At 26.3% G+C, this 11,638-nt stretch overlaps 2 protein-coding genes across 2 annotated transcripts in view; one reads left to right on the forward strand and one right to left on the reverse strand.

The window, feature by feature from the left end:
• Nucleotides 1-1,572: 1,572 nt before the first annotated feature.
• On the forward strand, nt 1,573-5,125 carry LOC108762484 (cytochrome b-c1 complex subunit 8). Its single transcript, XM_018509505.1, has 2 exons — nt 1,573-1,793; nt 5,030-5,125. Exons 1-2 carry the CDS (start codon nt 1,637-1,639, stop codon nt 5,122-5,124), a joined length of 252 nt encoding a protein of 83 aa, XP_018365007.1. The 5' UTR covers nt 1,573-1,636; the 3' UTR covers nt 5,125.
• A 551-nt stretch (nt 5,126-5,676) lies between these two features.
• The window catches only part of LOC108762540 (dynein heavy chain 1, axonemal), a 102,920-nt gene continuing 96,958 nt past the window's right edge, over nt 5,677-11,638 (reverse strand). The window contains exons 53-60 of the mRNA XM_018509582.1: nt 11,050-11,229; nt 10,536-10,787; nt 9,984-10,136; nt 7,621-7,889; nt 6,942-7,168; nt 6,613-6,794; nt 6,121-6,244; nt 5,677-5,914 (exon numbers count right to left, since the gene is read on the reverse strand). Coding sequence (XP_018365084.1) covers nt 5,697-5,914; nt 6,121-6,244; nt 6,613-6,794; nt 6,942-7,168; nt 7,621-7,889; nt 9,984-10,136; nt 10,536-10,787; nt 11,050-11,229 — 1,605 coding nt within the window. The 3' untranslated portion in view covers nt 5,677-5,696. The remainder of the gene's footprint in view (nt 5,915-6,120; nt 6,245-6,612; nt 6,795-6,941; nt 7,169-7,620; nt 7,890-9,983; nt 10,137-10,535; nt 10,788-11,049; nt 11,230-11,638) is intronic.

An 11,638-nucleotide genomic window follows, 5' to 3' on the forward strand; every position in this document is an offset into this window, starting at 1 on the left:
CGCGTTTACAAATGGCACGTTTTCCGGCGTGCACGATCGAGGCAAACAGGTGTCCTTGTGCTATATTGTACTTATTGACGTGTCACACCTCATAGTCGCCGCGATAGTCTGGACGGAGGAGGGTCGATGATCAGGGAAAGTCCGACTCTCATGGGCTCGTAAGATTCTAGGTCACGCAGCGAAAATTTTACGTGCTGCGTAAGCATGCGCCGATTTTGCCACGTGCCGTCCCTTTTATCATCCTGCTCGTCGGAGGGCAGGAAGTGTGTATTCATTCCAGGAGATAATGGCCCAGGTAATAAATTAGGTTTGGGAAATTGTTTGTAAATGTTTCTTTTTACTTTATATTAATGATATAAAAGACTAAGAGTCGATATTGTTCTTGATGCAAAAAAATAATTATATGTTACTTATAGCTTAAAATAAATAAATAGTTATATTAGCAAACCGTTCATTTGATGGATATATAATGAGTAAGATTATATATTTTTCTTTAGCAAAAATTATGCAATTGATTTAATTGTTAGGTAGTATTACTTAATAATATTAATCGATAACTATGTTGGCTAATGTTTCTCTTCATAATAATAATAATAATACCATAATAAAAATATAGTACTACTATTTAAACAAAATTTAACTATTTTTAGAGATTTAGAAAAATACATTCAAATTAAATTGAATCTACACATTAAATTTTATCAACCTAGTAAGAAGCGCCACTTGCATGAAAAATTTTATGTTAATAATGTATGAATAAAAAAAGACTAAGTACTCTAAAAGATTTTAAGGGGTGATTCCTCTTATAAATTCAAAATAAAAAATTCATTCCTTAAAATCTTGAATAGTACTTAGTATCCACCTTATTATATAAGACAAAAGGAACGTAAATGTGTAGAAATATATATATACGTTAATCTTATTTATTGTAAAATTTTAGAGCTAATATGTTAAGTATATTAAACTTACTTATTTATTAGAGTTTATAAAATTAATGAGAATTAACTTGTAAATTCTCTTTGAGAGTATTTAAAGACACAAAAATTAGACGATTGAATAATGATATAATCAATCTGTTTAAAAATACAAATTAATGTTAACTGTAGTTAATGCAGTTAATTATTTTTAATTACGAAGTTAGAAAATGTGATATAAAATCGTTTAAAAATTATTTAAGTAAAATTATGAGTGCGTCCCTAAGACGCTTCAGAATTTTAGAATTGATAAATAAAATCAATGAATTAATTCAATTTTTTATCTTGCGGGAATGAAATTTAATTTATTGTGGTTGATATAGTTCATTCTAAAAAATGAACGCGTATACTTTTGAGCTAGTATATATGATCTTTTGCTGAAAATCTAGGATTCAGTATATAATATCTTTCATCGTTCTATGGCATAAGAGCTCTCTTCCATATCATCATACTCTCGGTTAGTTTTACCGATAGTCATTGCTCTTATCATTCGCCGCGGCTGAGATCTAGTTTTAATTTTCAAATAAGAGTGCGCTTTATGATATTAATTCGCAATTGTCTTTTTCATTTCTTTTTTTTTACAAACTACGAAAAATATCACAGAGAAAGCACTGATAGCGATACGTTAGAAGTCAATTCTTTGATCTGTTCTTTCCCGCAAAATGGGTTTGCAATTTGGCAATTTACCGATACGAATTCGTAGAGTCGTATATTACAGTCTATCGCCATTGGAGCAACGAGCCTGGGCAAAATCGATAACGCACGGAATACCCAATTTGCTGAGTAGAGCAATGCGTGCGCTTCCACCTATGCTTCCAGGTGCATATTTAAATATTTTACTTATTATTAACGCAACGTATACATATTAAAATTAAATAAATATTGTAATATAATTAATTTTTTAAGCTGTATTTATTGTAAAATTTATAAAAAGTTAATAATAAAGGACTCTTATGAAATCAAAAAATCAATATAAATATCAAGACCAATAAGAGTCAATTTTGTTTATAAACCTTTAAACCATTATTAATAGTAAAAAACAATACGTACATACATAAGCTTATTAAAATTACATGTTTCGGCTCTCGGATTGAGCCATCCTCAGATTCTAACATGAAAACAGTCAACTAGATCAGCGCATAAAACCGTCACCATAAACTTTTAGAGCGACATAAATATATTATTGTAAATGAATCTGAGGATGGCTCAATCCGAGAGCCGAAACATGTAATTTTAATAAGCTTATGTATGTACGTATTGTTTTTTTACTATTAATAATGGTTTAAAGGTTTATAAACAAAATTGACTCTTATTGGCCTTGATATTTATATTGATTTTTTGATAAAATTTATAAATTCTTAGATATGTGTGAACTATAAATTGTAAGATTTTTTAGTTAAAGTATCTAAATGTAAAACCTCCATAAACAGGCCAAATATTATTATCTTTTTCATTATTTCTATATTTAAGCAATTTTTGATAATTAATTCTATATTATTCTTAATAATTTACCATTTAACATTTACCATTTCATTTTTATCATTTATTTTTTGATAATTTATTTTTTAATAATTTGTTTAAATGTATTTTTTTCTTGTATATTAAAAATTGTTTTTTCATAGTTATAAGTATACACAGATTTTTATTTTCAAAATATCGGTTTCCGATATTGCAATCCTTAGCTTTAATTGGCAACATTTTATAAGACATGAATACTAACGATCCAGTTCAGTTAGAAGTACAGAACATTTTAACTTTATAAAGCAGCTTGTTTTATATAAGTACAAACTTTTTACACCCTGATGCAATCATTGATAAATCAATTTTTACATCCAAATGCAATCACTGATTGTATCGAACCATGAAATTCATTTTATGCCTACTGCACCTTTCTGTAATTCTGTTTTTCTATCTTCTCTCGAAATAATTTCAATATGTATTTGATCAAAAATATTCAAATATCTATCATACATACAGGGTGTTCGATTTAATCTGTTTGCTCCGATATTTTGAAAACTATGAAAGATAAACCATAAATTAAAAAAGCCTTTTCAATGACATTACTTTGATCTGGTTTTTAGCGTGATAAAACGATATTTCCATTTTGAAAGGAGAAAGAGAGTAAAATTTTTTTTAAATAGAATACCTCTATACAAAAGCAAGAGCAATTGAAAGAACGAATCTATTGATCTACGATTTAAGTCTATTTTTGGTATTAGGACTATAACGAATTTTCGAAATCGTCTCAGGACGCGTATTATGGAATTATTCGGAATGGATTCCAATCGGAATTGTTCAATTATTCCCTAGATTTCTATTTTGTTTTCTAGGAAAAATGATCGGAATCCCTTCCGAGCAATTCCATATGTAGTACGAACCTTGAGACGATTTCAGAAATTTGCTGCTGACGTAATATCGAAGATAGATTTTCTAATATCATAGGTCAATAGAATTGTCCTTTCGAGCTCTATCGATTAGTCTTTTTTTATAAGAGAATTCCATTAAAACAATTTGACTCCTTTTTTCTCTTAAAATGCAGTTTTGTCGCATTGGAAATCATCTCAAAGTAATTCCATTAAAGAAGCTTTTTTAAATTTTTCGTCTATATTTAATAGTTTCCAAAAATCGGTATGCACAGATTAAATCGAACATCCTGTATGTGGAAGAAAATATTAGATAAGTAGTCTTTACTTTACCGAAATCATGTATAACTAAGCCTTGTGTGAGTTTGTGCATTTAAAATAAATCGTAATTTAAAATAATCGTAATTTACTACATAATAATACAAGTGTGTCTATAAGCTCATATTTATTTATACATATAAATAATACGTTAAAAACTTATTCTGAAAATTTTAATCTGATTTGATCTAACTTAACAAAACATTGCATATGGAAAAGATATAAAAAAGAATACGCAAAAATTATTTTGCACATATGCACTTTATACGAATAAATTCATTTTTAACGTAACAATATTCTAATTTTATAAAAAGAAGAATTGGTTAATTTGAGATATTTTAAGTGACAATTCTATATTCGTGTCATATTTTAATTTTTATAAATTTGTAATATTATTAATCCATAATTACTCTCTGGTATCAAAAATATCATTTTTATGCTGATATTTTTTATCTTTTAACTAAAATAAAAACTGACCTTTTGATCTCTGCAAATAGTAATATGATGTCGTTAAATATATATTTATTTAATGACAAAAAACGTTATTAAATAATGTTACAACCTACATTTATGGCACAATCAATTTCTGTCTTTATGTATATTTTATTATATTATAAAAAAAATTTTGCAGTATATAAATTGAGACATGATTTTAGAAATTTACGACCGTGTTCAATCTCTGTAAATAAACGAGAACAAATTTTACATAGAATTTAATAACATTTGTAGTGATAGCCCTAATGAAAATTTTGTCGCTTTGATAATAGTATGGTCTTTAAAACTTTTTATTTTTAGAAAATTATATGTATTATTATAATTTAAGAAGTTAAAAATATATGTATATAGAAGTTATAAAAGAATATATGCATTGTACTAATTCTAAAAAAATAAATTAGAACTATTGAAGTTATATTTAAGTTAGAATTATTTTTACGAGTGACTTTTTAATAAGAAGGAATTATATGATAAAAATGAACAGTTTCTTAATTTTTTTTGGAAGTTGAACCCTTTTGCATTTAGTGTTTTATACATGAAACATATAAATGTTCCCAAATTATTTGCAAATTCTTGTAATATAATGTATATTTTAAATGTGAAAGGTATGTTTTATTTAAAAAAGCCAATAATATTCGTAAAATCTATTTATTTTATTTAAATAATTTTTTATTGATTTATAAAAAGAAAGATTTAAAATTTCATCATATGCGAGAATTATTTATTGAAGATTTATATATCTCTAAAATTTTATTTTTATGAACCTTTTATTGTTATTTGGACTGGCAGTTTATATATAACGCAACTTTTTTTAAAGTTCTATTTTATTTAATATTTCCTTCCTCTTCATAATTGTGTTATCAATATTTTTCATTTTAGGATTTATAATGTCAACTGGGATATATATGTGGTCGACTGCAGCACATGATCGATATACTCGCAAAGATCCCAAATTATATGAGAACGACAAGTGAATGCAAACATTGATTAAACTATTTTCAACAAGCAGTTTTTGCTTCATAAATAAAATTTCCATTCGATATTGTTATCTGTTTGAAATTGTTTCCAGAGTTTAATAAAAGAAGCTCTTGTTAATATTTTTTATGTTTAATAAAAGATATCATATAATGAAAGTATATTCTTATTTATCTAATTAAGTGTATGTGTGTTTTTTGTATATTTCATGTATAATTTATTTTGTAAGAAACTCTAATAAAGCAAATAATTATAATTTATACATTTAATTAATACACATCTTTACAATACTGTAATTATTAATGATTAATTGTTACCAATAGTATATACGATAAATTTATAATTATTTCATGATGAATGTAACGTATATATTTTGTGTAGGATATACATCCAAACAAAATAATAATAATATTAGTGAAAAATATGTTTTACAATCAAAAATTTATTTGGTAGAATCATTATTATCATAATTATAATATTAATAATGCATGTATATAAATAATATTACGAATACTTCAATAATTGTCAATCATAAATCATAAACGCTGTGGTATATAGCAACAAAGAAATATTAATAGTCCAAAGTACATATCAATGCCACCCCTCTTTTTATCCAATGTGATTGCGGTTTGTCAGTTGGAATTTCTATCGCTAGAACAAAGTTCGAGGAATGTCCTGTTGTGCTTAAAGTTCCAGATCGCTCGATAGTTTTGTATACAGGGCATACATAAATTTTGTAAGGCGCAATTACGTGATGAACTTCTGGTAATACGAGAATTGGCGGCATGTCTGGACAGCAAGTGAACAATTACCATACCATTATGTATATCGTTATGTAAACGGAATTCAGAGCAATTAAATAATTTATGATTTATTCAACAAAGCACGGCTATTTATATATATACATGTATTTCAGTAATTTAATAATTTAACTTTTAATAATTCAAATAAATGAAATTAATTTTAGTGTAATGGAAACATTATTAATACTTAACCGGTGAATAATTCGTTTGGTAAAGACTCGACGAGATACTTTCCGTCCCACCGGCAGCCTTCTAAAAAAAGTCCATAAATGACACAGCCATTCAATGGTCTCTGCGTTGGTTTGGAAGTTAAAATCTGTGACACACATATAATATTGCTCATGACTTTGCTTGAAGTATCTTTTTATCTATTTTGTCAAGATTAATAATAGATATAGTTTCAAATTTTTTTACAAAATCATACAATACTAAACAAAGATTAATATTAATTTTTATATCTATTAGTTAATCAATAATATTTATTTAGACGTAATATATTTATTTGTAATTATTTTAGATTGTATAAGATATCAATGTATCAAGTTTTATTTGACTATAGCTGTTACTTATGTTAACGAATCTCTCCAATAACTGAAAGTTTTTATCAAATATTTTTATCTTTCTATAGTTAGTACATCAATCATATGAATCTATTAACAATTTAATTAATGGCTGAAAGCATACCTTGTAGCTAAAATCGATTGTGTCAATGGATAATACGTATTTACGCGCAAAATTTTGTAACGTGCCAATTAAAAAGGCTTGAGGAAAATAAAATCCTGACAGCCAAAACGCAGGCGGTATACCTTGGTCTCGCCAATTGCTTATAAATTTAATTCTTTCCCTTAAATCGACGAACCATCCGGCTAATCAAAATGATAAAAAATATTTGTTATAACAAATTTTTGACGTCAAAATGACAACAAATAATATCAGTTTGTTGGAAACTGACTTTGAGACTGAAATAAAGATTGTATTACATATTGATAAACTTGTAATTGGGATGTTCTTACCTAAAGATTTTAGAGAAGGATAACTTTTGCTTTGCCAATTTACAGGTATTTTATTATTAAAAAAACTGGTAGCTATCATTTCTAGCTGTTCTGACATGACGACCAATCCTTTTAAAGCTTTTAAAAGATCTTGCAACGTTGATTGCACGATTTCGAGTAAATCGTTATATCGCTTAGCTTCTTGTAGTAACACGGTATTAAAGGATTCCTCGTACGACATAGGGTACCTGAAATTCAATTTATTTTATTTACTGATTCAACAAACGTTTTATTTAACTTGTTTGCAAGATATAGGTTTCTTACACACATTTAGATTAATTTCATTTGAGTTTATATCAAGAATTTTTAAATTATTTTTTATAAGAGTTATATAGTTGTTTCGAAAATATAAAATATGAAAAGTGAATATATTTTTAGATATTGTACTTAAAATGTAATTTTAAGAAATTAAACTAATGTGTCATAAAATAATGTTATGTAATTTTTTTTACATTATATTTTAAAAAGTATATACAGAAGGATATTTTTTGTAAAATCTGTAGTTTATAATAAAATCGCAAGATGCTTTTTATTTTAAATTCACAAGGTAACGATAATAAGAATATATTTAAAAAATAAACTTTTAGAAACAAAAAATATATGTTTGCATTTGTACATAAAAAGAAATATTAATTAGTACCTTGCTTGCATTGCGATTAAATCAAAGGATTCGGGCATTGTGGCTATCATATTCTTGGTTATTTGAGTTGTTACCTCCTCGACACTTGTGGCTGCAACGCCAAGTTCCCTAGGCTGCATCTTTAATAAAGTTGTAAGGCAAGCATGTGCTTCTGCTTGTGCATAGCTTATATCGGCGTTTGAATGCATGCCAAACAATGACGGATTGTCGTTTAAAGGGAAATCTTTTATGTACTCTAGATAATCCTTGAATGTCGCTGCAGCCGGTAACTTTGAATGTGTAAATATAGGGTGGTCAATAAAAGCGCGTAATTAATAATTTATTAATTACAATAACGAAATTTGTTCGTGACAGAAATATTTATATGTATAACTGTATTTATATTAGTGAAACAATATTTACAATAATATACAAATTTTGAAAATATCTCGTATGTACATTTTTAAAAAATTAACATTTACTTAAAATTAAAGCAATTAATTATTTATTTATAGAAAATTAAAGTAAAACTACATAATTGTGATGACCTCACCAATTTCAATGATCTTGAAATATGTAGTCAAGATGATCGCTCTAAATAACAATCAAAATGTATTTTAATCGTTGTTTAATAAAAGTTATTAACAATCATAATAAACATATTTTAGCTCTGATATTTCGGATAGTGATATAATGTTTGTATAGATTTTCGTATGGAATTTCAACTTTATAAAAAAATATTTATCATATTATGTTTAAAACTTATTGTGCCAGGAATATTTGTCACCTTCTTAATTAAATCAACACTAAAACTGTGAATTATAACAAGCAAAAATTTCGAATTTTTTCTTTAAGATCGTTTATTTAAATATATATATATATACATACATGTATATATATTTAAATGAAAAATTTTTATATATAAATACTTACGTGGAAATGTAAGAATAATATTATAGTTTCTATTTCGCTCTTTAAGCAAAAGGGGATGTGAGATAAACTTCTTTTCGGGTTGTAAAGTGTAACTTTAAGGAATAAGGTTTCACTTTCTCCTATGAGAGGCTGTATCGGGTTGCAACAGTAAGATATAACTTAACCCAAACTCAATTTTAGTCCCGATGATTACTCACGTTGATATTATTGACACACTTAAATTGACTGTCACGATTTCTGATTTGAGATTTGAAACTAAAATTGAGTTTGGGTTAGATCATATCTTTCGGGTGCAGTCCCTTCATGGGGAAAGGGAAAAGAGCAAAATCTTCTGCTTACACATGTACAAATATGCGAATAATGTAATATTTAAATTAAGTAAAATTTAAATTATAAAATTAAACACAACTTCATATTATCAACTTTTTTGCTAATAATTTTTTAATAAACAATGAGCGATAAAATCTTTTGATAAAATCTTTTGATTATTATTCAGGGTGATGGTTTTGATAATATATATGTCATTGAAATTTGTAAGATCGTCATTATATATTATGAAATGAATATTTTATTAAGATCTGAATTCTCTAAATTATGTGCAGAATTATAAATTTTTAGAAAAAAATTTTTGTATTACTATTTTCTTTTCTTTTTGTTTTTAATATTATTAATATTAAAACATGATTTAATATACGTATCTTGTTATATATTTCTTTATATTTTAGACCAAGTAGAATATTTAATATATGTAGAGGAAAGTCGCCGATACTCTGACATAGGTCTCCTAAAGTGACATCCCCTTATTTCTCAGAAACTAACTATTGCACTTTATTAATACTAATAAAATCATGATCTGTTTAGCTAATTGAAGAAGTACAAACTCATAATTCATACATTTGTGGCTTATTTCTATATCAAATCAGCTAAAAACCGATTCTATGAATCCGAGAAGAAAATTCTTACGGTGTTCTTTTGCAAATTGCGTAATTAAAATAATAGTGACTGTATTATTGATAATATTATGTCATTTTAAATGTTTATAGTTTCATAAATTAGTTTTCTTTACAGAATAGAATATATCTTTATTTATAAAATAGGAATGTTGGTATTATTGCCTACTATATCAGTTTTGGAGCCCATTTTGTCAGACGCTCATTTTTGCATAACTTACGAAAAACTTAATTATTGCAAAATTGCAAACATTATTATAAAAATTGCTTATACTATCTGATAGAAGATACTTTTTACTTTGTATTTATATTTTTGAAGTTGTATTTTTACCTTTTGTTTAAGAAATATTGTCTAAAAACAAAGTGGTATGTCGGTATCGGTGACCTTCCTCTACTTTTAAATAATATTTTTGGAACTGCCATGGGTTAAAATTTAACATTTCAATTTATATCATAGATAATTTTTAGAAAAGAGCTGTTGTTTTATTTAAATATGTATACCTGATGATAAAATTCTTTTTCATCAAATTGATAATCTTGAGAAATGACATTAGCATTGTAATAGTCTTCGAGAAGTGTCAAGACACATCGACGATCCCAATCATCTGTTATTCGCCCACCATAATTGATATGCCCGGCAGTATATATAAGAACCTTTGTTATCGAAATTACAATAATTATTTAAGAATTAATATCATTAAATCATGCCTTTAACATATAAATTTAAAATTAAACTAAACTTAACAATTAAATCAATAAAAATTCTGTGGACTTTATATTATTATGATATAAAGATATTTAACTCAGCAATTATTATATAAGAAACGCGACTCAATTCAAAATGAATCTTTTCAAATATAGAATATAAAAAAAATTTTGCGTATTTAATCTCTGTAACTTTACATTTGGCAAAGAGAAAATATTAAAATATTATAACTTTCTATTCTTGAAATGTGCTATCTATTGTGCAATGTTTCTGTAAAATTAAAATAGGTACAACAGAAAAATATTTGTTGAAACTAAGATTCGCTTTGTTTATGATCGATACTTTACCTTAAACGGCAAAGTATTGTATTTCATGAGGAACATATGCAATTGTGACAAGCATATAGCTAAATCGCCGTTTGTGAAATCGTAGGATATATTGAAACCGAGGGGACCAAATTTCCGTCTCTCAATCAGGATTGAGTGAAACATGCAAAGTGAGAATATAAGCCGCTTGAATGACAGAGCTTTCAGGTGATCGGATTGCAGAAACTCTTGTATTTCCGTGACTTGTGTCAGATATGTACGTAACATGTTGGCCTACGTTACAAACGAAAAACAAGAACAAGATAATTTCATGAAGAATTATAATACGTAAACAAATTTTTATTTATTTTTGCCACAGACGCATTTATACTGCGATTTATTTCATAACAAAAATTTATATTTTGTAACTTTGTTTTTTTTAATGTTATAAAATGAACATTCATAAAAATATTTTATTAAAGTTTATTAAAGCGTAAAACTGATAAAATGATTGTATTGAAATAATGATTATTTCAATTCAGCTAATATCTAATACCTTTACACCCCGCGGTGATTCAATTGTCATTTTGCTGCTATTTTGAAGAATACTGATTGGAAAGTCAGGCGACGGTGCAGACGTCAACCATAATCGAAAGTTATGATGAGTTTTTTCTGGTGATAACGTTTCGATCATAAATTTAAGTTTTGGCATCCAGCTTGGTACCAAATGGCAATTCTGAAATAATATATTAACAAAAGATTTATTATAAATTGTATAATTAATTCTACACATTTCATGCAGTAAACGTACATCATGTATATTCTAACGTTTTTTTAAATAAAAAATTTGTTTACATATATTATTTAAATAATTTGAATAATTTGATAATATTGCGATGTAGAATTTTATTAGTACTGATATCTTTATTAGTACTTTTGTTAGTATGGTATTGTGCGTATAAGTACTTTTTAAAAGTTTTGTTCATTTTATTAGAAAAATGTGTTTTTGAGAGATATTTAAAAGATTTCAGAAAATAAACAGATACTAACACATGTCTTAATATCGTTCAAATATTGCGTAAAAGATTATAACTCAAAGAATCAAAGTTATATGATCGTAAATATATATATATATATATATATAT

The sequence above is a fragment of the Trachymyrmex cornetzi genome, unplaced genomic scaffold, assembly GCF_001594075.2.
Source record: "Trachymyrmex cornetzi isolate Tcor2-1 unplaced genomic scaffold, Tcor1.1 scaffold11, whole genome shotgun sequence".
NCBI classification, from domain to species: Eukaryota; Metazoa; Arthropoda; class Insecta; order Hymenoptera; family Formicidae; genus Trachymyrmex; species Trachymyrmex cornetzi.